The sequence below is a fragment of the Megalops cyprinoides genome, chromosome 15, assembly GCF_013368585.1.
Source record: "Megalops cyprinoides isolate fMegCyp1 chromosome 15, fMegCyp1.pri, whole genome shotgun sequence".
Lineage (NCBI taxonomy): Eukaryota > Metazoa > Chordata > Actinopteri > Elopiformes > Megalopidae > Megalops > Megalops cyprinoides.
Window position 1 is genome coordinate 32,934,546 of NC_050597.1, and position 27,026 is coordinate 32,961,571.

General features: G+C 42.4%; 1 protein-coding gene across 3 annotated transcripts in view; it reads left to right on the top strand.

Annotated features, from left to right (window-relative positions):
• The first annotated feature begins 6,370 nt into the window (after positions 1-6,370).
• Positions 6,371-27,026, top strand: part of tysnd1 (trypsin like peroxisomal matrix peptidase 1) — a 28,647-nt gene continuing 7,991 nt past the window's right edge. Inside the window, exons 1-4 of one of the 3 annotated variants that reach the window (XM_036546272.1) lie at positions 6,371-7,697; positions 7,832-7,962; positions 8,302-8,487; positions 14,185-14,722. In XM_036546272.1, the coding sequence (XP_036402165.1) occupies positions 6,598-7,697; positions 7,832-7,962; positions 8,302-8,487; positions 14,185-14,345 (1,578 nt within the window). In that variant the 5' untranslated portion in view covers positions 6,371-6,597 and the 3' untranslated portion in view covers positions 14,346-14,722. Of the gene's footprint in view, positions 7,698-7,831; positions 7,963-8,301; positions 8,488-14,184; positions 14,723-27,026 lie in introns of those variants that run through there. The other 2 variants (XM_036546271.1, XM_036546273.1) reach the window with 2 other exon arrangements.

The window sequence follows — 27,026 nt, forward strand, 5'->3', positions numbered from 1 at the left end:
TAACTAAAGCAGTGTATCTTTAAGGTAATGTTAATACCAGTGGACACTGTTACAGCAAGATGAATAAAATTCCTTAATAAAAAGGATATTATAAACTTTTAGCTTGGTGCTGTTTGCATTGCCAGCTCTGTCTCTTTTACTGACTGTGGTTATGATGTGCATTTGGCCTGATGAATGTCTGCAGTATTTTGTATTCTGTGGTATTTCAGTGCATGTAGTGTTACATGTGTTCAGCATTTAAACGTCAGTTGCTTGGGCCTTTCAATTCAACAGGTACCAGGCAGGCAGACGAGCAAATTTAAAGTGTTTTAAATAATTATGAAAGGTAAGTGCAAATATTAAAGAACAAGGACTGCTCACCTGGGGAAAAAAACTGAAATTGGTCATTTTATTTTGTTGAAAACAATCTCCAAATTATGAATTCAACACAGTGGCTCATAGCTATTATTTAGCATTATTTAGAATACGCGCACATACACACATTGGTATTATTCCTTGAGCAGCAACCATTCATCAAATTTCCATTCTTCCAATTTCATTGGCTATGGTCTACCTGCCTCATCCCTTTTCAGACAATGGCATTTCACCACTATAATGTATACATTTAAAAAATGGGAATATTTCACAGAGCTCAGCTCACACACAGAGTGTGACTTCTGATCAGGGTCAAAATTCATATTCAAATGAGCATGAAAAAGGGTCAGCACTGAGGCTGTTTCCATGACTACTCTGATGTGAGAAGCATTCCCAAACTTCTCAGCTTCTGAAGAAATGTCTAATCAACATCAGTTCAGCAAAATATGATCAAGTGGCTTTGCGTCATGTGTTCGAAAAAAATACAAGCGGCAAAAGGCATTAGAACATAAGAACATATGATGACTAGAACAGGCCATTCGGCCAACTAAGCTCGCCATTTCTTAATTAAAGAGTATCCAAAACTGCATCAAGTCTAGACTTGAACACAGCAAGGGTCTCTGCCTCAACTACATGACCTGGCAACCATGTATTGATAACTCTTTGTGTAAAATAATATTTCCTTATATCAGTGCAGAACTTACTCTTAACTAGTTTCCATTTATGTCCTCTTGTTTTACAGACTGAACTCACCCTAGAGAGTCTATTATAGTTGACCTTATTGATTCCTTTTATAAATTTAAATACCTCAATTAAATCACCCCTAAGCCTCCTCTCGCTTAGTCTAAATAGAGTAAGTAACTTGAGTCTTTCCTCGTAGCTTTTATATTTCATGCCAGGAACTAATTTCTTCGCCCTTCTTTGAACCTTTTCTAGAGCTTCGATATCTTTTTTATAGTGCGGTGCCCAGAACTGTATGTAAATGTACTGGGCCCAGAAATGTAAATGTAATGTAACTGCACACAGTATTCCAGGTGCGGTCTGACTAAGGCATTGTATAATTTCAATACAACCTCTTTAGATTTATACTCAATACTTTTGGCATTGTATCGGCATGATACAGATCCCTCACACAAAGCAGCTGTTCGGGCTCTTCGTTATACGTAAACGTTGCTGCGGAGCTGTGGCCGCTGTACTCATAGCTGCTGCTGCTTCATCCATCCAAGACCGCGTGTGCAATCATAAAGTCAGAACATGACCTGTCTTTCAGGATAGCACCAGCTGACCTGTGCAATACATCACAGGACAGAACTGCACTTTCCAAACTTAGCGTCTCAAATACACAGGCCAGATATCCACTCACGACATTGTCTGCCACATTAGGAAATGTTTAGCGCACAAGCTGTCGAAACAGATGTTTTCACAGAACGTTGACGAGTCCAAAAAACCGCAACATGGACAGAATTTTCAATGTATTGGTCTGATTCTATGATGATGACTTGGACAAAGTTGTAACACAGCATCTTGCTACTCGACCAACTTTTACTGAAGTTGCACTTTTCATTTTTTAATAGCATTTAAGAAAAAAAGGAAGCACTTTTAATTTGAGCACGGTAATGCAAAATTGTATGAATGTATGTTTTTTTTTTTTTTTTTTTTTTTACAATTTTGAATTAAAGCTGTTGTGGTAATACTAAATGTGCATGCGTCCCATTTTGTCCATCCCTGGATTGTCCATGGTCTGGATTTTGTGATGATGCAGCCTTAATCTCATACATAGAGTCAAAAGATGCACTCAGTGACCACTTTATTAGGTACACCTCTCTAATACTGGGTAGGACCCCCTTTTTCCCCCAGAACAGCTTGAATTCTTCTTGGCATGGATTCAACAAGGTGCTGGAAACATTCCTTAGAGATTCTGCTCCATGCTAACATGATAGCATCACGCAGTTGCTGCAGATTTGTTGGCTGCACATTCACGCTGTGAACGTCCCATTCCACCACATCCCAAAGGTGTTCTATTGGATTGAGATCTGGTGACTGTGGACGCCATTGGAGTACACTGAACTCATTGTCATGCTCGTGGAACCAGTTAAAGATGATGTGTGCTTTGTGGCATGGTGCAATGTCCTGCTGGATTTTGAAGATGAGTAGTGGGTAATGACCGTGGTCATAAAGGGATGTACAAGGTCAGCAACAATACTCAGGTAGGCTGTGGGATTTAAACGATGCTCAATTGGTATTAAGGTGCCTAATATGTGCCAAGAAAATTCCCCACACCATTACACCACCACCTCCAGCCTGACCCGTTGACACAAGGCAGGATGGATCCATGGATTCATGTTGTTTACTCCAAATTCTGACCCTACCATCTGTATGTCACAGCAGAAATTGAGATTCGTCAGACCAGGCGATGTTTTTCCAATCGTCTTCCATCCAGTTTTGGTGAGCCTGTGCTCACTGTAGCCTCAGTTTCCTATTCTTAGCTGACAGGAATGGTGGAGGGGTCTTCTGCTGCTGTAGCCCATCCACCTCAATGTTCAATATGTTGTATGTTCAGAAATGCTTTTCTGCATAGCACTGTTGTAACGTGTGATTATTTGGGTTACTGTCGCCTTCCTGTCAGCTTGGACCAGTCTGGCCATTCTGCTCTGATCTCTGTCATTAACAAGATGTTTTTGCCCACAGAACTTCCACTCACTGGATGTTTGCTTTTCACACCATTCTCTGTACACTCTAGAGACTGTTGTCCGTGAAAATCCCAGGAGATTAGCAGTTTCTGAGATACTCAAACCACCCTGTCTGGCACCAACAATCATCCCACGGTCAAAGTCACTTAAATCAGATTTCCTACCCATTCTGATGTTTGGTCTGAACAGAAACTGAACCTCTTGACTATGTCTTTGTGATTTTATGCATTGAGATGCAGCCAGATGATTGGCTGAGTAGATATTTTCATCAACAAGCAGGTGTACAGGTATACCTAATAAAGTGGTCACTGAGTGTATACAGACAATAGTAATTACACAACAGAAAATCATAAAATGTAGTCCTGGAATGTCCGGTTCTTGGCACACAGTTGGCTTGCCAGATAGGACAGCAAGGTAGCTGAACTGGAAGTTGGGATGTGGTGCTTGAGCAACAGCTCCAGGCAGGAACCCGGAGCAGGGACAGGAAACAAAATGAAAACGGTGATTAGTGGGTGTTAAAGAGTGGCAGGATGAAAAACATAAAGGCAAGGGAGGAACAGAGGGGGGAAAGAGATGCCCGTGTGCAATAAGGAAAAATCTTGGCAGTTAAGCACTATGGCAGCATACTTAGGGTAGGAGAGGCAAGGGGCCAGCATGATGATGAGGGCCACCCTAAGGCAGTCAACACCAGACCACAGCCGGATCAGCTGAACACCAGGCCATGATGTAGTTACAGCAATGACCACAGTCTGCCAGAGACTCTATGATCCATGCCAACACCAAGCCGTAGTATTTTGAAATCAATGTGTTATTTCATAGGTAGTCAATGGAGAGAGGCTAGTACTGGGGTAATGTGGTCAATGCATTTTGTTCTAGTTAGAATATGAGCAGCTGCATTTGGAACTAACTGAAGGGGCTTTAGGGGGGCATATGTACATCCCAACAAGAGAGCAATGCAATAGTCCCAATCTGGATGCAAGTAAATTAACTTTTCAGCATTGTGTACTGACAGAATTTTCCTGATTTTGGCTATATTCCTCAAATAAAAACAAGCAGTCCTGGAAGTGTTTTTTTATATGTGTTTCAAAAGAGAGGTCAGGATCAATAGTGACACCAAAGTCTTGGTGCCAGCACCATTTCGTGTGCCTCAACTAAAAATTTTGATATAAAGGCAGGTTTTTAGCCTAGACTTAAAGGTGGAGAGAGAGTTTGCTCCCCGTACCTCAGTGGCAGTGGCGTTACTAGCATGTCATCCTGGGGTGGGCATTTGGATATGTGGGGTGGGCAACTATATCCAATATGAAAAGAGCCACAACTCAAAAACCTCTCTTTCTGCCTGTACAATGCAGGTTACTTTTCATTCAAAAATTCAAAAAAGATAAAAGCTGTGGGCCCACATATACAACAGTAAATGCAGCTACAGTTGTGCTATTCCCACATCACAAAAAATACAATTGCTGATTATTTCCATTTATACTGTAATTGCAGTTATTAGTTGTAGTTTGATAGACACAAAATTTACAGAAATGAAGGATCAGAGTGTAGTGCTAGCAAACTTAATGCAGAATTACAGGCTGTCATTTTCAAGCCTAGTAAGACAAGAATATCAGATGTAAGATAGCCTTGTGTTTTCTTTTGGAACACTGAAAAAAAGAAATCTGAAATAAAACAAATTCTCAGCTGGTGTAGTCTATAGGCTCCTAAGGCAAAGATATATAACACAAAAAAAACCTTCTCCCTCTCCCTGACTGTTATGCCCACGGAAAGCAAGTTCGTTTACCGCGAGAAACTCGCCAATGCTTTTAACGTAATATTTGCATTTTTCGACCTGACTTTGCCCTAGCAGATGTGCGACACTTTCACCAGTAGCCATGTCTGTGCTGATATTCTTGCCAAGCAGACATAGCCCGCACATGTCACTGGCGGCATGTTTTTGGAAGCCACTGTCTCGGTCAAGGGCACGTTTCCTATTTGTGAAGCCACGCTTGGTGACTATTATCCTCCTTATCACCGGCACCAAACCTACGACACGGAAAACAGAAAACTGCATCACGCTGTGCTGAATACTCCAGCCACGGTCGAGACTGGTACCAGCTCGCACTAAAGCATCTTGTCTTCCGACCAAACATACGTTTAGGGTAACTTGCCAAAATTGGCTGGGAAGGTTTATCATTATTCAAGTCCCAGTCTTGACAGTGGAAGCATTCAGGGGTGGCAGGTCGTGTATTTCATGTCGAGTGCCGCCGACACTGAAGCAGGGCTAGATCGGCAGAAACATCAATGGTCTGTGGTCTTGGTAGACCATTTTTGAATAAGCCATCTATCTATGCATTCTTAAAACTCAAGAAGCGTAAGTGCCCAAGAAAGCTTGCTAAGTTACTTTAAAACAAACCAGCAAGGAACTATAGCGACTTAACACTGGTTAACGTTAACACTGGTCAAGAAAGCGTTAGCTGTAGCTATAGGCTATAACCTAAGAAATGACACTAAACACTAGTCAACACTACGAATGAGGAAAAAAAAGATAACAAAACAAAAGTTTTATGAACAATTCAAAAGTTTTCTTTCGGGCAAAAGTATGCAAAACGTTGGTGACTCGCACAAGAACCGGCCGGTAGCATTTTCCACTTTGAATGAAAGCGCTGATGACTGTTGAAAGTTCTCGACCACTCTTCTTCCATTATGTCACAAATCTGAAATAACCAATGATTCATTGGAGAAATATAAAAGCGAAGATAAGCCATAGACTATATAAATTAAGCTAAACTTTTAATTTAACCGATTTTTCATAGGGTGGGCAAACGAGCCTTTTGGGTGGGCAATGCCCACTCCAGCCCACCCGTAGACACGCCTCTGGTTTTTATGCCCATTTTTTAAAGTCCATTCAGCCTTCTAAGCCAAAAGTTTTAGGCACAAAAACACTAACCCCTATGTCCGTATTGCTCAACGTCGACCTTCGAGCGCTTGCTTCTTACGTCTGTACTCCTCATTGGACCTGCATTGTATCGAACTTGACAATCAGCTGACCGGATCAGTGTCCAATTACCTTAAACTACCGAAATCATATCCAATGAAATACCATCGTGCTGACATGGTCCCGCAAATACATTGTCAGTAGCCAATCATAAAGACATAAGAACCTGCAGTATCGCCCCTCTTGCCACCACAATGCCAATTGCATGGCGTGACATGTAGTGGGGAGGGCGTTCTGTTTTAGTGGAAAAAATAACTACACAGCGTACGAAGATGGTACCTTTGAAACACGTTTAAATCGGAAAAAGCTGGATTTTAATCTATTTAAACGTCTCATTTGTTTGGCTAGATATTTTCTGTTGTTTAATGATTTGTTGTCGTCAAACTTTGATCCTCTGTCGTAAAATCAGTTATCTAGCTATAGCTAGCTAACCTTGACATAGCTACTAAAATCCCTAAAAGCGTGCGTCGTTTCAGTTAAAGTGTTTGCTAGCTATAATGTTCACACGCTGAACTCTGTGAATTCGTTGATTTGCTACAACTATAGCGCCATAATTCTTCATCTGGTTAGCTTGTTAACATGCAGTCCACAGCTGAAGCGTGTTGCGTGGTCACGGTTTTTGAAAGTGTGCAAAAACACGTGGATGGAAGTAAAGGATCCAAATACGGGGAAACGGCTAGTCATCACACAGACAGGCTGAGTTGCAGCGGTGCAATTGTCAATGACCGTGCAGGGATAGTGCTTTGCAGCGGTCTTGTGTTTTCTCGCTTTCTCGTTTGTAATAACTCCATTTCCTCAGACCGCCAGTTCTTGTCACCACATAGCATTAGTAACAAGCTCCAAGTTTATATAGAGTGTTCAGTGCGACGTCTTGTAACGAATCCGCTCTCCGTTGCTGTTGAGGCCAAGCGCAAAATATCGAATTTTAAAGCAGAGTTGGTCATGCTGGTTAACTGTCGGGAGTTTCAGTCGGCGTTGCGGATAGTGTTTAAGGAGACGGATAAGTGGAGCCTCTGCTGTGGCGAGGATGACTCCGTGCTGAATAAAGACGCTGTTTTCTTAAGTTGGTTTGCTGTACTGAGGGTTCCGGGGTTGGCGAAATCTGAAAACGGCAGAACCACACCTTGGATTCCCAGCTCAGGTTTGGAAAAGGGGTGTGTGGTTTTTGCATGCGGCTCCCCTTTTGGTTCGCTCTGTCCCGACCTTTTCATGAGCACGGTTAGTAAAGGAATAATAAGCAACTTGGCCGGAGAAGAGCACGCGGTCATTCTCACAGACGCACGCTGTTTGCCCGGCACAGAGGGTGGAGGTCTGTACGTTAAGCGAGGAGACCATGCCCACCTCGTAGGCTTAATCGTGTCCCCGTTGTGCTGGAAATCAGGCGAATGGATAGGGCTGACTCTAGTGTGCTCCTTTCACTTAATTCTGAGGAACATAGCAATGGTTGTGAATCTCCGTCACCCACTCAAGGAACTCTGCGCCCCATTGCACATGGATTCAGAAGGTGTATCAAATAAAGGCCAGTGTACATCTATGCAAAATTATCCAATGGTCGCCCTGGTCGACAGTGGCCAGTCTTGGGGTTCTGGAGTTCTGATGGACTCTCAACTGATGCTGACCTGCAGACATGTTTTGAATGGAAAATCCAGGCTGACAGTGAGGTTCAAGACTGATGACAGGTATGTTACAAACTCAAACTTCATGTGTATGACAAGTTTACCCCATTGATTTCTAACATATGACATCTGTCTCATGCACGTGCAAACAAGCTTCAGATTAGAAGTGGTGTTTGACTGTTGGTCTGTCTTCTCAGGTTTCTGGTGGTGATGGGCGAAGTGCTGTATTCTACCAAGACGTCCTCACCCTACGATATAGCAGTGGTGCTGCTGAAAGAGCAGCTCCCTGGTATTGCGGTGCCGACTTCAGGATGCGCTTTCAAACAAGGTGAGCTCAATCTGATAAACCATTAAGAGCGTTACAGACTAAGAGCTGTAGCTCCTATTAAACAAGTCTAATTGAAATATTTGGGCAAAAACACAAAGGCAAATGTCAGTTTGCCATTTGGCAGAAGTTCAACAAGTGTCTGTAGTTTGTCTAAATGCATCTGCGTATTAATACCTACAGTTTTTCATCAGATATCACCCAAAACAAGTAAAATGCTCCTTTGTTTATAGAAAACCTTGAAAATGTAACCTCCGCAAAAGGTTGTTGCAATTGAAAGAAAAGTTTTTTTTCACCCAGCTTGCTTGTTTAAATATTGCGTTTGTTGCTGTATGTGTGCAGGGGAAGATGTGTATGTCATCAGCTACGGAGCGTTTGGTCATAGCTGTGGGCCATCGGTCACTTCGGGGGTCCTCTCCCGTGCCGTTTGCTGTAACTCGCAGCCGGTGATGCTGCAGACCACATGTGCAGTGCAGGCAGGAGCCAGCGGGGGCGCTGTAGTGCGAGTGTACACAGGAGAACTGCTAGGTAACATGATTTTCCAAATTTTCTGACAGTTTGATGCGTACCGGCTGTTTTAATACAGCAATGTTGCCATTTGACCTCGGAGTAAACAGTGTACAAACTCTCCTAGTAAAGAACACTGTGTATGTGTGTGTGTGTGTGTGTGTGTGTGTGTGTGTGTGTATATATATATATATATATATATATATATTACATATCGCATCAGTACTGACAGTAGGGCTGGGCAATATTAGGCTGAATCACGATACATGATATATATCTCGGTATTTTCTACGAAGTGGGCTAAATGTTCAGTTATAAGTCAAAGCCACATGTGAGATGTCACAAGCAGGGTTTCCGCTAGGATTTTTTTCTTGCCGGTCTGGTGTTTGGAAAGAATTTATTTTACCGGACAAATTTGAAACTTACCGGTTATGTTTAAATAACAGCCTGTGTTACAAACGTAAATATAATAGGTTGGCGAAAGAATGACTATGACCTCAAATCAGTTTGACTATTTAATGAACAGTAACAATTGAGCAAAACCTCAACATTAGCCGCTAAAATGTAGGCTATTACGAAACATCTGTAACCTGTAACATCTGTAGCCTGTTTTAAAAAAAAAAAGGTCAGGCCTACATGGCATCAAATGTAGCCCAGAGGCTACCAGGTAACATTTTATTTTCTCCTTGTTTTCATTGCAGCAAAGTCCTCTGCTGCCAACTTGAAATTAAACGTGTCCAATGTGTCTTTGTAGCTTGCAATGCGCATAATCTGTGTCTCTCACTCTTCATCCAGATGACTTTGCAACGCTGTTTTAATTCGATTCTGCAGAGAGAAGCCCCTCTCTGCTGGCACGCTTGACACAGGCAGCACACAGGCAATTTTAGCCAGTGTAGCCCAGTCAGGATGCAGCTCGCTGAACTCATAAGTAAGCACATTTTGCTGTCAAAACACAAATGTCCTGTTTAAGGATAGCCTTCATTATAGCTACATTTTGTATGAGCATTATTACTGGACATTTTGACTGGCAAGTTTTTAATTTATCGGTTTTTATAAATTTTACCAGGCAAAAACCGGTAATTACCGGCTAACGGAAACCCTGCTCGCAAGCACTTTAATTAAAACGGACTGTGATCAAAATAAAATGCAAAGACAGGGTTTCCTACCCTCTTTGAAAATATGCAGCTGCAATCGATGTTGCAGGAGAACTTGTTGCAACATTTTATTTGTGTTCATTTCAAGTCGATAGATATAAATATACGGGTAAGTCAGGGGGATCTTTAGTGCTGTGTAGGGCTGAAAACTTACACCACCAATTCTAATCTATTGAACAGTTAACAAGTATAAGATATATACAGTATATATATATATATACAGTTTTGTTAATGGGAGATACTTTTGTCCATATAGTGTATTTGGCCACACCTGTTTTTCAGGGTTTGGGCTAGGCCCCTTATCTCCAGTGAAGGGCAATCGTAATGCTTCAGCATACCAAGACATTTTGGACAATGCTGTGCTTCCAACTTTGTGGCAACAGTTTGGGGGAGGCCCTTTTCTATTCCAACATGACTGTGACCCCGGTGCACAAAGCAAGGACTATAAAGACATGGTTTGATGAATTCGGTGTGGAAGAACTTGACTGGCCCGCACAGAGCCCTGACCTCAACCCCATCGAGCACCTTTGGGATGAACTGGAACGGAGATTGCGAGCCAGGCCTTCTCATGCAACATCAGTGCCTGACCTCATAAATGCTCTACAGAATGAATGGGCACAAATTCCCACAGAAACACTCCCAAAATCTTGTTGAAAGCCTTCTAAGAAGAGTGGAAGCTGTTATAGCTGCAAAAGGGGGACCAACTCCATATTAAAGTATATGTATTTGAATACAATGTCATTACAGTCAGGCGTGCAAATACTTTTGTCCATATAGTGTATGTGGTCTTGAACATCTTGCACTGATTGGTCTAGGGTGACTGTATTGCACAGAAGGCAAAGGCAGGCACTGATCCATGTGTTTCTGAGTGAATCAACATATATTCTGTTGGATTTCGCTGAAATTGATGCACTTGCAAGCTAACTAATAAACTGTTACACAAAGAACTTCAGTCTGGACCGTAGTTGCAGGAGAGGCAGAAGATGTTTATTGATGATCTTCAGTACAGCAAGGCTTCGCAGAGTTTCACACTAAGTTTCACACTTATGGTGCATTTCCATCAAGCAGTACAGTACAATTTGGTACAGTACGGTACGCAAATATTCGTGTTTCCATCATCAAAAGTTGCGAACCGTACCAAAATAAGCGTACCATACCGTACTGGTTTTTGGTACCCTTCTGTTGGGGTACCAAGCAAGGTGGTACGGTTTCTAAAGGATGGAGCTACACCCACTGCCGTCCATTGGTTAGTCGGCAGAGAGTCGTCACTTCCGTGCAACAGCGTGAATACAAAATAGGGCTGTCAACGTTAATGCGTTAATGCTCGTTCGCGATTAATCTGGAAACTTTAACGCGTTAATGTTTTAACGCAAATTAATCATATTGTCAAGTCTGACCGCAACTCCCTTCCGTAATTCCAGCGCAGGTATTTACCTGTCTGAATTACTGAAAGGCGCAAACGCAGGTGTGCTGAACGGCAAATTTCATTTTAACCCTTTCGCGCGTACGGTCACACCAGTGATTAGCCTTTTAGCGCATATGCTAAAACTGGTGAGATTAGAATACTAGATTGGAGAAATTCTAGCTAATTTTGGCTTTGAGGAAACAGCGATTTAATTTTTAAAAATTTAAAATATAGCAAATGCTAACTGAAATCTATAAGAAACTTGAAAACGCAAATGTAAACATAACGAACCATATAAGGTAACACGCGCGCTACATACCATAACAAATAAGTTGCATGCGAAAGGGTTAAAACGAAATTTGCCGTTCAGCACATCTGCGTTTGCCATGCCTTTCAGTAATTCAGGCAGGTAAATATCTGCGCTGGAATTATGGAAGCAAGTTGCGGTCCAATTTGATATGATTAATTTGCGTTAAAACATTAACGCGTTAAAGTTTCCAGATTAATCACGAACGAGCATTAACATATTAACCTTGACAGCCCTAATACAAACACAAAAGTTCATCAACCGTCTCTGCTGTGTTGCGTTCTTCGCGCGCTTTTATGATGTCACGCTACTTACCTAGCTGACGCAGCATTTGCCGTCCAGCATACGCCCCGCCTATTAAGTAGGGTACGGTTGGCAGTGGAGACGCAAGCCATACCAGGGTTTACCGTACCAAACTGTTACACAACGAACCGAACTGTACTGTACTGCTTGGTAGAAACGCACCATTAGAGTCTTACGCCTTACACACTCATCAACCTCTCACGGTCCGGTCCGTCTCAGCTGGGGGGCAACTCTGCTTACAAAGAACATCTTATAGCATCATAAATAGTGGGAAACTGATGACATAAGCTGTGCAGAATATTTAATTATAACTGACCTTGCATCGCCTAGAGTCTGGCGCCTAATTGGAAAAACATTGCTTTAAAAGGTATCCTTGGATTTATAGGGGAGCATACACTGACCCGACTCCTCTCTGTCACAAACCCAGACAAGGGAGGCAGAGTGGGAGAAAGTTCAGTCGGGTAGAGTGTCCCTGTATCACCCAGAACAAAACCTTTAATACTTATAATACTTAATAATAGCTTCAAAGAACTGAGGTATTTTGGTTGTGGTATATGCGTTGATATATCTGATCAACCCAAATGGTTAAATATGAAGTGACTGACCTAATACTGAACTACAGCTATACGAGTGCTCGATATCATAGGCCTCTCCGTTGGGACAACCCTCACCAATTGCTTATTTTTTACTGGATTGGGCTGAAATTTGTACTGAACATCCAAGAAACCCTAAGGATAATTCATGTATTCATGTAGATAGTTGTTGCTGAATATTTTACAGTAATCAAATTAATATTTTTTTTTTTTACCCAAGCGAAGAATCTTCAATTTTAAAAAATTTATATCTCCACTAGTTTTCACTTTCTTGCAACCAAATTTTGATTCTGTGTAGTATTGATATAGTTGTATCACATCTACAAGTTGTTTGGTCCTGCATAAAAAATTGAGTGCCACAGATCTTAAATATATATTCGGAGCTGAAAAAACCCACTTTTTAAGGTATTTTGACTGTATATTTTCCCAAGAAGGATTATATCAGTTTCCTTGAAACCTTTTTATGGGAAAGTGTTAATATTCATTGCAAATATATAAAAAATTAAAAGATGTTATTTAATAATTTTTTGAAAATGGCTAATTTTCTGTACTTTTCACTGGCTGTAATACATTCAGTGGTTTTATTTCATAGGTAGATATTTGTACTATGTTTGCTTCAAGGTTTTCTGTCTCTGTGTGATACCTATTGAGCCTGTTTTTCATTGGGTTCAGGAAATTTGCAAGTTACAAGTTCTGAATTCTGGGTGAATTGGCATGGAATGACCCATGTTTATTTAAGCTTCTGAATGCCTGAATCCACACTACCACACTTTCACCGATAGGTGACAGCTGTGGACCTATAAAAACAGCATTCACATAGCTTTGGGAAGAAATAGCACAGAATTTAGTATGCACATCGTTGCCATTGTAGCCTGAAAAGACATGCTCATATAGTTGACACTTCAGTCTGTTTTTCATTGGTGAATGTGCTGGGGAGAGACTCATGGTGTGTCTGGATGTAATGTTTTATCTTTGGTCTGCTTTTGTGTTGAATGTTTAAGAGTCTTCTGTGTTCATTATTATGTTGGCCTGAATATTACACCTGGGTGTATTTATCTATGTGCAGGCAAAGTGGTGTTTTTTTTTTTTTTTAATATTTCAACCAAAATGCCACCTGTGTTTGGCCATAGAAACTCACTGTGGCCCTTATTTGAATTCAGCAACATCGCTGCGAGATGCCAGCAGTAGCCTCTTTGAACCCCTTAAAACGAAGAAAGTCACATTTCATCACCATGGCTCACTGATAATGACAAACTGGAGTCTCCAATATTGATTTACCTGGGATCCCCGCATCATTAACGAGTTCTCTTAGTGTAGACTGAGCTTTTACAGTCAGGACTGTTTTCTAAGGTTGTATTTTTGTGTCCTGTGTAGTGAAAAAAAATCTGTCCAGCAGAATTAGTGGTGTGGTCCTCCCAGACTCACTCTGTAGAACATCAAGCAATATGTTGTAAAGAAAGTTTGATGATTGATTGATTTAAAAAGGCCACGCAGGTCACAGAGCTACAACACAGCTGTCTTGTTAGGGAGCCCCAAGCTGGAAGGTCATCGCCTTCCAAAGGTGCTGGTGTAGGCACCTCCCCTCTGTATTGGCAGTGATGGTTGTTGTTTTTCCCCAGAATGCCTCACTGCTGTGGTGTCTCGCTCTCATTCACCCTATCGTGCTTCTGTGTAATTATATGTGTGAAAGTGTACATCAGGGATATTTGAATTTATATATGTAGAGGTTTATTTCTGGGTATGTGTTAGCGTTGTGTTTGGAATGGTGTAGTCTCTTTTGATCTCAGCACTGTGTTTAGCACTGAAGCTTGTTCGTATGTGATTAGTAGTATCTTTGTACACTTTCAAAGTTGCTCTGGATAAGAGTGTATGCTAAGTGGCATTAATTTTACAGGAAGTGTAATATGATAAATGTAATTACCATGACCCTGTTCTGTTTTTTTTTTTTTTTAAAAGCGGCGGTGCCCCCTGCAGGCATGCGTGCAGAACTTTGCTTTGTGTGCGCGAGTATCATCAGTCACTGCCTGCACAGCTCTGAACAGAAACCCTTGCTATTGACCGAGAAACGAACCAGGACCTACCTCCCCCTGTGTACACCGAGCTATGTGCGTTATTGACAAACTGTAAGTAACGGTTGCTTTACTGCTTGTAGATATGTTTAATTATTCCAGCCTTAGTAGCATCTGCCGATTAGTTTGTACACCGTTTGATGTGACAGTACCGAAACCTAGCTCAACTCGCATCTGCAACAGTTAGTTCGACAATTTGTCAAGTTATCAGTTTGTAATTAAGCCTCTTTTAATTATTGTTAACCCTTGAACGTCGATGGTAACTGCCAGTGATGTGTGTTGTTCACGAGGTGTGAACGTAAAATGGTGGTGCAGCTTGTACAATTCCTGCCATGTTATGTGCAAAGTTAACCACTAGATGGCAGCGTAGACTGGGATAACGGCCTGTACATTCGTTAAATGTTGTTGAGTTAGATCACTTTTCTGCTGCCTCATTTATGATGATTCAGCTTGTTTGTATTTATGGAACGTATTGTAAATATGTTTATATTTGATTTTCTTTAGACCACATACAGCTACTTATTGAGGTGTAAGCACCAGTAGAAGTGCATTCTGGAAACTAGCTCGTGCAATGCTGTGCTGTTGTATTACTACTTATACCATTAAGTAAAGATTGTTTATTGCGTTCTGGACTCTGGACCTGTGTTCTAAGTCAGAAAACCAAGATGGACGCCTCCAGGAAAACGTTTGTTGTGTTTGCTAGTGGTGTTCAAAACGATTATTTAGTGATTCGGTTCCTTTTGGTCAGTTCAATAAAATGATTCGAATTTTTGACTCAGTGATTCATTTCCATACCCGGTCGGGGTGCACACACAAATCTGTAAATAATTTTATTGCATTTTAAGTTACTCTACATTGTTCCAAACATCATGCCCATTATTAGCCTGCTGTTAGGAATTTTCTTCCTTTGTGGAACCAAGTCGGGACCGGTGAAGTAACGCACTGATGACCACTTTTCAATTGAAAAGATTTATTTCGATGCGCAAAGGGAGACTCGTGTGGGAGCAGCGACATGCGTTCCGACTGAGATCTTCAGCATAATGGCTACAAGTGAGGGTTTAAGTACCTTTTCCGCGGTATACCAAATGTCAGGTGTGAACATTCCCTTCAGGAAGTGCATATCACACCTGGATGTTCTGGGGGCACCCACTGGGTCAGCTACCAGGGACATCCCTTTGAACCCTACATGTGGCTGGTTATCTCTAACAGTCAGAGGGCTATTGCAGAGTGTGTGTGTGAGCTTAAATACTAAATGTAATTCAAACAACATTCAAACAAAATGCAATTTAAATAGAATGTAACTGGTACAAGCCATTTTGTATTGGGGGGAGGAGACATCTTACCCACCACTGCTCAGGCCCTAACCATGTTACCGTTTTCAAGAGAATTAGTCAAGTTGGAGTAGGTGACATCATACGATACATTATTGATCAGACTATGTAGCTTATGGTACAGAGAACACAAAGGTAACAATATTAAGTCCCCAGATACTCTGCGATATTACCACCCAAAGCCACCCCCAAGGGGTGCTATTTGCAAAAAGTTCAGTACCTTTGAGCCATTGGGTCACAGTTGTTGCCTTTCTAGCTGCACTATGGTACTGCTCATCAGAGCGTAGGGAGGCATCATCAGCTTCCCAAGTAGAGATGAGAGCGTGCTTAATTCTTGCACCAGTTTCTTAAACTAACCTTTCAATCCTGTCAGAAACTGCCATAAGCGCTCTCTCAAAGGAGTTATTAGGGTCCAACACCCAGCTATCGAGTGCTGGAATGGAAGTGTTAGCGGTGACATCCGGAGCGACTAGAATAGAGCCGATAGTGATAGAGGTACCAGTTGGGTTAATGCAGTAGGAAGTGTTAGCCATTGGGCAGAGTTTTTTGCCAGAGTACAGAGGTCCAAACTCACACCACGTGGTAGCATTGGTTCTCACTGCTATTGCTCCAGGAGATTCAGGCAATACTTGTATTTGTAGGTCAGGTCCAATACTATCTGACAGAGCTTGTCCCAACTCAATTGAAGCAGTACACAATACCCAGCCACCGACGGTAGAGCACTGGTCCTGTGAAAAGGTGGTGTGTCTTTGGCTGTCGGAGATGATCAAAAGTCAACTTTATTGTCAATTCTCCAATATGCACAGGACATACAGAGGATTGAAATTGCGTTTCTCTCAGGCCCATGGCAACAATACAACAGTTAGATGTAACGCAGTGACACTGAGAGACAAGAATAAGAATTTTCACAGATATGCAATAAACACAAGTGGCTCAATAACACAGACATAAATAAAAATGTGTGACATTCGTGACAGAAACAAGCTACAAATATTTACAAGGGCATCAAAGCACATAGTAGGTTTAAAAAATATAAATATAAATTCCACAGGATGGTGTAAAAAGTGCAGAGTGGTTCATAGTGCAACAGATTATAGCAGCTGATGTAGACTGTTATATAAGTAAAGTGACTGTGCAGACCTGTGTGAGTTTGTGCATGATTAATGTTGGGAAGTGTGTGTTGTAGATGTCCAGGAGGGAGGGGAGTGATGCACCAGAGATCTTTTCTGCTGCATCCACTATGCGATGCAGGGTTCTCCTGTTGGCGGTGGTGCAGCTTCCAAACCACACAGTGATGCAGCTGGTAAGGATGCTCTCAATGGTGCCACGGTAGAAGGAGCACATGATAGGAACTGGGGCTCTGGCTCTCCTCAGTTAGCAGAGGAAGTAGAAGCGTTGCTGAGCTTTCTTAGCCAGTGATGTGGTGTTGTTTGACCAGGAGAGGTCCTCTGTTATGTGCACACCCAGAAACTTGGTGCTGCTCACCCTCTCCACAGTTGCACCATTGATGGTCAGAGGATGATGCTGGGTGTGCTCTCTCCTGAAGTTGACGACCATCTCCTTTGTTTTCTTCACATTCAGGGAGAGATTGTTGTCGCCACACCACTTGGCAAGTTAGCTCACCTCTGTCCTGTAGTTAGCCTCATCTTTGTTGGTGATGAGACCCACCACAGTTGTGTCATCCGCAAACTTGATGAAGAGGTTGGAGCTGTACTTTGGTGTGCAGTCATGGTTCAGCAGCATAAAGAGAAGGGGGCTAAGCACACATCGCTGAGGGGCCCCAGTGTTCAGTATGATGTTGCTGGATGTGTGGTTGCCGACCAGAACTGCCTGTGGTCTTCCAGAAGAAGTTACTGAGGTTGTTAAGCAGAGAGATGTTGCTGTCACAGGTCCGTGGTGGGGGCTTACATTTGGAAACACAATCTTAGGGTCTGCATGATTGAAATCTCCAGCTAAGATGAGAAATCCCTCTGGGTGGGCTGTCTGTTGTTCGCTGATGACCTGGTAGAGCTCACTGATTGCACCATTCTTGTCACTGTTGTTAGAGCTGGGTGGAATGTAAACAGCAACTAGCAGGATGGCTGTGAATTCCCCCGGCAGGTAGATGGACGGCACTTGACAATCATAAACTCCGCCAGGGGTGAACAATGTCTGCAGACCACTGTGGCATCATGACACCATGCATCATTGATGTAAACACAGACCCCGCCACTGCGGGTCTTACTGTTCTCAACCAGGGCTCTGTCTGCTCAATAGCATGTGAGCTGGTCAAGTTGAATGGCGGAGTCCGGTACGTTGTTGTTGAGCCACATTTCAGTGAATACAAAAACACAGCACTCTCTCACTGCTCACTGCGAAGACCTCAGAAGCCGTATGTGGTCCATTTTATTGTCTAAAGAGCATACGTTGGCAAGGAGGATGGTTGGATTAGTTGGTTTGTATGGGCTAGCTGCTAGCCTGACTCGGGTGTACCTCCGCGCTTGCCCCTCTTCTGCTTTCTCTCACACGCCTGCGATGCCTCCTCTCCTGGTGGGGAGTTGCAGTCGAGGCCGGCGATGTGGTAGGCCAGCGGAGTAAACCATGTCTCTGAAGTTCCTCAGAATACGTGGTGTTTAATCTCCAAATTCCAGATCTGCCGATGTCTAGCAAATCCTTCTGGTTGTAAATTCGCCTTGTAATTGAACAAACATAACATACGCTGACAAAAACACGCCGAACTTGCACAAGAATAAATATGAAAACACCGTTCTTTCGGGACAAGAGAGAACCACTGTGTTTTGCACGCGCCGCCATGCTAAATAAATGATATACTTGACATTACGTACACAGCACCGATGATCATTACAGGGGAACTGAAGCGAGTGTATGGGTTGTGCCTTAACTATAGGTCTCTGCCCTACTGGAATCAGCATCCCACCCCAGATGGTCTCACCATCATGGCAAGCCCCCACTACTGACAGGGACCCCTCCCCGGCTGCCACCCAGGGAGCCGGCTCTGTATCCTTAAGGGACAGCTGACCGCACCCAGCCTGGTACATGTGACCGCGAGCAGGTCACCTATCAAGGCTGCCACCTCCATGCTGAATGCCATGCCAGTCCTGTAACGCATCTCTTCCACCCTCATGTGCTTGTTTTCTCCCACCAAATTTCTTCATAAAATTTACTGTTTTTTGGCCAAATGCTAGAGCAGAACAGTGATCCACCTCCCCAGTATCATGCATAGCAGAAGCAAGATGACGAGTAGCTTGGTTAGAAAGTAGTCCTCCTTTTGCCACTGATATAGTACCTGTCGCTAACAGGTTATCAGATTAGACTCTAGTGCCATTGAAATTGCATTTAATGTTGACCCAGCGGCTCCCATCCATGAAACACTTGGTAACCTTTTTCTAACATAGTGCTGATCAATATTTGGATGGATTCTTCTAATTCTGTGAAAACAGAACAGTTTTTAGGCCAGATAATATGATTCACTGTGACAATTAAACAAGAGGTTTAGGTCCATTGTACAATTTAGGGCATGTGCCAGGCTTCTCTGGAGGACTGCATTTAGCACGTGTCTCACCTCTTTGCTGAAGTGCATGCTCATGTATGGCCTTTGAAGACAACCATCTTTCTCCAGTCCTGCAGCAGTTTTATTCCAATTAATATTAAACATCTCATGTATTCTAATTGCCTCTCCCCAGCCCATTCCTGTATCTACCCACACTCTCGGATCCTTCCAGATCAATATACCTGATCCATTACCATTCAAAACATTACAACAGGGGTCTTCTATCAATACAACAGGGTTCCTTACACCCAAAAAATGACAGTCAGTTATCCTCCAGGTGTCGTTGTTGCATCGCATGGAGCCCCATCCAGTGCGATTGAATGTTGCAAGTCCGTTCCAGGTCCAGCCGCAGCCTGCAGGGTTGGTGCACATTTTTGTACTGCGGATCCGGGTGTCTGCCTGGAGACACACAAGTGAAATGGTTCCCAGGAGCCAGAAGGGTAGATGGGGATTATTGTGCCCCATGTTGGGTCTCACCCTTGTATTTCCTCAGTCTAGTGATCCACACTGGAATTCCAGTCACTCTGACTTCTCACGGGGTTGTGAGTAAAACTGTGTGTGGCCCGGACCAGTTGGGATCGAAGGTCTTCTTTTTGTATGTTTTTACCAGAAGTTGGTCTCCTGGTTCAACTGTACAGGTTTCCTCTTTGTCCCCCACCTGGTCAGGTCCGGTTCTGTGGTCCTGTGAAATACACTGTGACAAGAGTCTGCAGTATTCAACCAAACAGTCACCCATAACATGCAGTTCACCACCACCAATACACAGATCACCAGGGGTCCTCATGGATCGACCTGTAAGCATTTCAAAGAGTGAAAGTGAATCTGGGTTAGTTGGCCCTGCTCTCATAGAGAGGACCACCGCTGGTAGATTTGCCACCCAGTCACCACCCAGTTGTTTCCTGAAATGGAGAACAGCTGTTTTGTTAATTTGCTCACTTTCAACACTGCCACCTGTCTTGGTTTTCTGCATTGTTTCATGTAGTTTCTTCACTACTCCCCCATTTTGTATTGGGGCTCCTGCACTAGTCAGGAGCCCCCTATTCACCCACAACCTCAAAAAGCACATGCTTCACGCTGCGGCTAAAGTGTATAATTCAGCTACCTGAACAGACTGGCCTGGCAGTTGCCCATGTCTTACTACTTATTTCAGTTCCTCTCTCTGCCTCCCTTTTTGTTCCTAGCAGTGTGCCATTTGGTTATACGCTCAGCCTACACCAATAGGTCACTACAGTCTCTTGGGGTATAACCAATTTCCCCAGCTTTGTCTTTAGAAACTGGAAGACTGCCTTCTATTACCGCACTCAGGAAATCGCCACTATCTCTACTGGGTTTGTTTCCTGGGTTACCTGGGTTCATTCTCTCCTTGTTCCTTAGCAGAGAACACAGAAAACGGGTTAGATCCGGTCCCAAGAGCTTGCGTTACAGCTCTTTTAAAAAGTTCTACAGCATCGCTCGTTGCTAGGGTAGACTCAAACCTTGCTGTAGCCCATGCTGAGTCCTGGTGGTTGTCACTCAGATTCAGCCAGACCATCTCGGGACATTTAGCTCTATTTAGAGTATACACATCAGAAGCATGCCAACCGCCCACAGCCATGTACTGTCCTATCTTACTCCAAAATCCTAGATTTGGGTCCTGTCTCTGCAGTTCTGGAAACCATAGCTCGTAAATCAGAGGGGCTAAGAGGTGTATGCTTTAACACCGTGATTGTTGCAGGTCCCCCTGCCCCCAGTTGTGGGTTAGGAACTGTGTCAATGGCCACAGGTGCTAATGGGGGAGCGGTTGGGACATGAGGAGAACTATCAACTATCTCAGGGTACAAAAGGGGGTAGGTTGGCGGAGGCTGACCAAATGTCTCTGATTTACATTTTACATCCTCCAGACATTGTTTCAGCTGACTGCGGCATTCAATCAATTTTTTAGTTAGTTCCTGTAATTGTCTGTCATGCTCTAACTTTTGTTTCTGCCACAACTTTATTGTGTTCTCATATAACAGCACGACACACATAACAGCTTCTTTCCTTTTCTCCTTACCATTTTTACAACCGTTCCACCATTCACTCATAGCTTCAGCTAGAGTTTGGCTATTTTGTGCTTTCAAAGGGAATGGTGGTTTAACCTTAATTATAGCACTATATCTAGGTACAATTGCTTCCATAGCAGCTTTCCTAACCTCTTCACTTAACATCTCTTTCTCCATTCCCGGTCCAGTGATTGGTAATGGTTCAGAGATTATAGTTATCTTGGCCATTGTAAAGAATTTTACAGCAAGTACTTAACTAATACTTGTCGGTAGCTACATCCCCGTGTGTAGAACAGTTTCTAAGGCCAGGAAAGTATGTGTTTTGTTCTTATCGTATAGGGGCAATTCCTATGTGTGTTGTTGTTTTAACCTTACTCCCTTATTTCGGGCTCATAGAATCAAGAATATTAAAGGGCTCATACTGTCCACGGTCCTCATGCTATTGGACTGGAACCTCGACAAGTTTATATCAATATTTATGATAATTCTATTATATTATATAGGTATATTGGCTATTATATTCTATAGGCTATATTCGTGTACACTTCAAATAACATATCACACAGGTCTAACGCAACAAATACAACAGTTATTCTGCCAGCATATAAGCACTTCAACTCATGCATATAAAACACAAAACACAAATTGAGCTCAGAACAAACAAATGATAGTGCAATTTCTCTCACGCATTCATTTGCATTGGCAAACATCCAAGGTTCTTCTCACACACACTTGGCACACAGCCCAGTTTCTCACAACTCACAATCTTCCTTTTTTACCGAAACAGTGAAAAAGGCCAAAGCATTACCCCAAGTGTAGGCTACATCCTACAGCTTTAATGCCAACAACAACTGCAGCGGTACTCAGAAGTATCCGCTAACAGAAACCAATGTCCGTACGTACTGCTGATACAGTTTTGTGATAGGCTGTTTCGTGGACAGACCGCATATCTAATATCCACTGGAGGGAGAGTTATAGCTGCTATGCCACCTAATGCGCATGTTTGCAAAGAGGAACGAACGAATCTTTTAGACTAGGGATTCGGTACACTCGGTTCACCTCAAAGACTCATTCAAAAGGATTCGTTCATTGGCGAACTGCATATCACTAGCACTTGCTCTTTCAGAATACAGGATAGTACAGAACAAATTCAGCTGAAAAGTAGGCCTACAAATACCACCTTACAAACACAAATCTAGCTATCTAGCTACAATACAAACAAAACAATAAACTTAACTATCTAGATACTATCACATTCCACTGACAAATACAAATATCCTCTTGCAAACAAACACATAACTAGAATAAAAAAAAAACAATGAACGTAGAAAGCTAGGTAGCTTACTAGCTAGCTAATTTGGCTTTCACACACTTTGCTCAACTGTCATATTACTAATAGCTAGTTAGCTATCAAGCTAATAGTCTCATCACATCTCTTCTAACCAAATAGTTAATTTTACCACAGACACTGCAAGCAATCTGTTGTGACAACTACTGTTAAGCTAGCTAGCTACCCCTGACCCACCATTGTTAGCCACAATACCAGTTGATAACAATGCATTACGTGGTATTTTGTGTGTACAGACACCGTAGCAACATGTCCACAGATAGACCTTAGACAGTACTGTGTGTGTGACTGATTTAATGAGACCCAGAATAAGACAGTGGTGCTAATAAACAGTGTAATACTACACCTTTCACTACTGTTGATGCCTGTAGCAGCCATCTTGGATTTTGAAGTAGGGGTTGGTGAGGTTCCTCTGACTTTCCGAGTCGGAAATCCGACTTCAGGGGGCGTTCCAGTTGAAATGTTATGTGTGTGATGTCACAATAGGCGGAGTCACTGCGGGTTGCACCCACTGAGTGGCAGAAAGGCAGCATTAGCGTTCAGCTTGAATGCCGCAAAAAACACAAAAAAACACATCTAAAATGGGAAAGAGCTGTTGTGCAATTGACTTTGCAGATAGATTCAACAAGAAATCAGAGCTCTTTTTACGGACTGCCAGAAGCTAAAGAAAAGAGAAGCAAATGGATCGCTGCAATTCACAGAAACAACTGGAATCCAGGCACCGAAACATGGGTTTGCGGTTGCCATTAAGGATAAGGATGTTTTTATTGTCATTCCAGAACTTGTTGTATATGAAAGGGAACAATATTTTTTAATGTCCCACCGGTGTGACCGTACGTGCAAAAGGGTTAAAAGTTTCTACAAAATATGTTGAAATTTTATTATTAGCAGAGGTGGACACCCCGGCTTCAGAAAGTAAAAGTCCTGTCATGTATTTGTTTTTTGAGGCCTTCTTTTGAATTGAAAAGTTGCATGTTGTGTGTTGCTTTTGCTGAGTTAATGTAAAATATAAAAAATATAAAAATAAATTAAAATGATTTTTTTCCTAAATTAATTCTTGTTATGGGTCACACCTTACCATCCATATGCTATAGTAGAGCCACCACCAATTTGATCCTACGTGTTTGTAAGGACAGAATCTGGACCAGCACTATGGAGCAAACAATCTAGTAGATTTCTGGAAAAGGTATGAAATGTCACTGTGTGTGTGTGTGTGTGTGTTGGTGGGGGGTGGAGACGGAGCCGCACCGTGCTCTGCGCTCTGTATATTTTCCTGCTTTTTTGTCCTTTGCCAATCACATGCCTGGTTATATTTCCTGACAGAACAACCCTTTGAACATTGCAAAAGGAGTAGAGAAGCTGGCTGACACTTCTCCCATAAACAAGCCAAAAAGAACAAATGGTTAAAATGAACAATAATCTCCTTCACAAAAGGACACAGCCATTTTTCATGTTTTCTCAATAACTCATTGCCATGGTCATGACTAAGTGCATTGAGTATGCTGTAGACAGAGGAGGAGGCATTGGGCCCTCTTTAATCTTTGCAACCATTTTTTTTTTCTTTCTTCCTTTTAAGTGTGCATGCAGTTTGGCTTGTGGTTGTAGCAGCGGGATAAATGCAGTTTGAGCTTCTCAGCCTGCAGTTGCCTTGCCGTTGCAGGCTCTGCATTATTGATACATTCTGCAGATTGCTGGATGCAATAAATCATAAGAAATTTGATATTTGAAACATATTTTCTGCTCTTCTGCTTACATTTAGGCATGCTGTCCATTTACATTTACACTGATGCCATTCTCTGAGCTTCAAGTCTACAGCGTCCTCCGAGACTTGAAACATAACCCCCTTGACAATGGCCTAGCTCAGGGGTCTCCAACACTTTGCTCGTGAGCTACTGCCAGTTTATCTTAATAAAATAGCCAGATTTATGATGAACAAAGAAAATGGCCAGGCAAACAAAGCAGAAGACATACTATTTCCATGAGGAATGGGAATGCAAATTTTTTTCCATGAATGTGAAGGACAAGTGTGTGTGCCTCATCTGCGGTACCAGCGTTTCAGTCGGTAAAAGATGCAACGTTCAGTGCCACTTCATGGACATTCTAAAACTCTTAACGGGAAAAGGCTTAACGTGGCTTAATGTTCCAAAATAGCGTCCAATGATCACCAAATTTCTCTCAGACATGTCTTGTCATAAACACGTAGTGGATGTTTTCTATGTTTTCTATGACTTTGATGTGAATTAAAGATGTTTTGATATATTATGTGAGCTTGACACATTGAAATTTGAAACATTTGGATACAGAACGTACATTTGACTTGCTATTGATGTGAATTAAAGATGTTTTTGATCCAAAATGTGAGCTTTGGATATTGACATTTGATACATGTATATACAAAAAGTAGCTTAATTCAGCTGGTTAATGTGAGTGGTTTGATACGTTATGTTAATAAGTGTGAGTAATACAAGACATGAGTAGCTCTCGGCCACTTTCATTTTTTCAAAGTAGCTCTCAGATGAAAAAAGGTTGGAGACCCCTGCCCTAGCTCCTTAATCACAGCTCGACATGCCTGGGGAGGCTGCAGTCAGAGACTGTGATGATGTGCAGGGTGCTTTCATCATTACATTGCACTAAACTACATGAATTTAGCAGATGCTCTTATCCAGAGCAACAGCAAGCACAATAGAACATAAGTGTATCCATTCAAGTTTAATGAGCAACTCCTGGACTAGTGACTTGTGAGTTGTACTTGTGAACTTGTGCAATTTGACTAGGCGGTGCAAGCCAAATATACAATGACGCATCAGTGAATAGAACACAGAATCCAAAATACATCATAATACTACCTGTAAAATAATCATTAAACATCAAATACTAGAAGTATCAGGTGTTAGGGGGTGGGGTTTGAGGTGGAACTGAAATGCTTGCTAAAGAGTTGGGTCTTCAGTCTGCATTGGAAGATGGACAGTGATTCCACTGTCCTAACCACTGTGGAGAGTTCATTTCACCACTGGGGCATCAGTACAGACAGGGATTGTGTCTGAGAGGAGCGACCCCCTCAGGGTGGGACAGTCAGTCGCCCCATAGTTCCAGAGCATAATGATATTAACAGAACATAGGGTTTCAGGACCAATCATAAGTATGAGGGGGCTGTCCCATAGACCAGAGCAATCATCTGGGAACTTTCATGTCGCAGTGTGGTTACCGCCCCTTCTTGGGGGAAAACAAGGCTGTATTCGAAACCGCCTACTGCATACTATGTACTGCATACTACACAACTATATACTGTATACTGCATGCTATTATTCTGTGTAGTACCCAGTATGCGACCACTAATGATTACATTTGTAGTATGTTACATTGTCGCGTGAAATCATTGTGAGTTTAGAAAGGTCCAGATTTCCTCATGGTGTTTTCCAATTAGACGCCACTAGCATTCTCACTAGGGTTGCAAAGGGGTGGAATATTTCTGGTAAATTTCTGGAAACTTTCCATGGGAAGTTAAGATGGGAAATTTTGGAAATATTCCAAATTGGAAACTTTCCATGGGAATTATGGGAATTCATGGGAATTAACTGGAAATTGGGAGTAATTTAAACAAACTGTATCATATCCAAACATAAACATTTTGTTTTGTCGTGAGCAGACATGCATGCAAAATAATACAATTAAATAACATGACATATCAACAGATTTATTTGTGAGTAGAACTTTAGTAAACTTTTATTGAATAGTCAGTTCTTTCTTTGAACAACAAAAACATGCATGTTGAGTAAAATATTACTCCCCCCACCCATTCAAAAAGTAAAATGAATCCTCCCCCTCCTCAAAAAAATGTGTTAAATGAAAGGAGCCCCCCCCCCTCCAAAAAAGTCCCATTCCACATGTAAAAAAAAAAATAAAAAAATAAAAAAAACATTTTCCCTCAAGCTTCTCAAGCCTAGCTTCTGCAAGTTCTGCATTGTTGCCAAACCTTTTCAGGTCTCAACGGCTTCATCCTGGGCCTCATCAACATCCTCCATGTTCACTTCCTCAACATCTGACTCCTCCTCCTCTTCATTGTCAACTGTCCGCCTTGTTGAGGATGGCTCTGTGTCTGGCTCAAAGAGCCTTAGGTTTGCCCGGATGGCCACCAGTTTTTCCACTCTTAAATTTGTGAGCCTGTTGCGAACCTTTGTGTGTGTGTTCCCAGTGACCAGTTGTGCTCAGATGCGCTTGATGTTGGTGGGATTTGGAGGATGAGTGAGGCTACAGGTGCAAGGGCCTCAGATCCACAAAGTCCCTTCCACCAGGTGGATGCAGATACGTGTTGGCATGACTGCCAGATTCCATCCCCTTCCCAAGGGCCCTGCTTGGTTTGGTACATTGCCAAACTGCCTAGAACTTTGCCTTTATCAAGACCCAGGTGGTCAGGACATGGCTGTAATGAAGTGTAAGCACTGTTAATCTCTTCCCCAGAGAGTATGTTTCTGTCATATT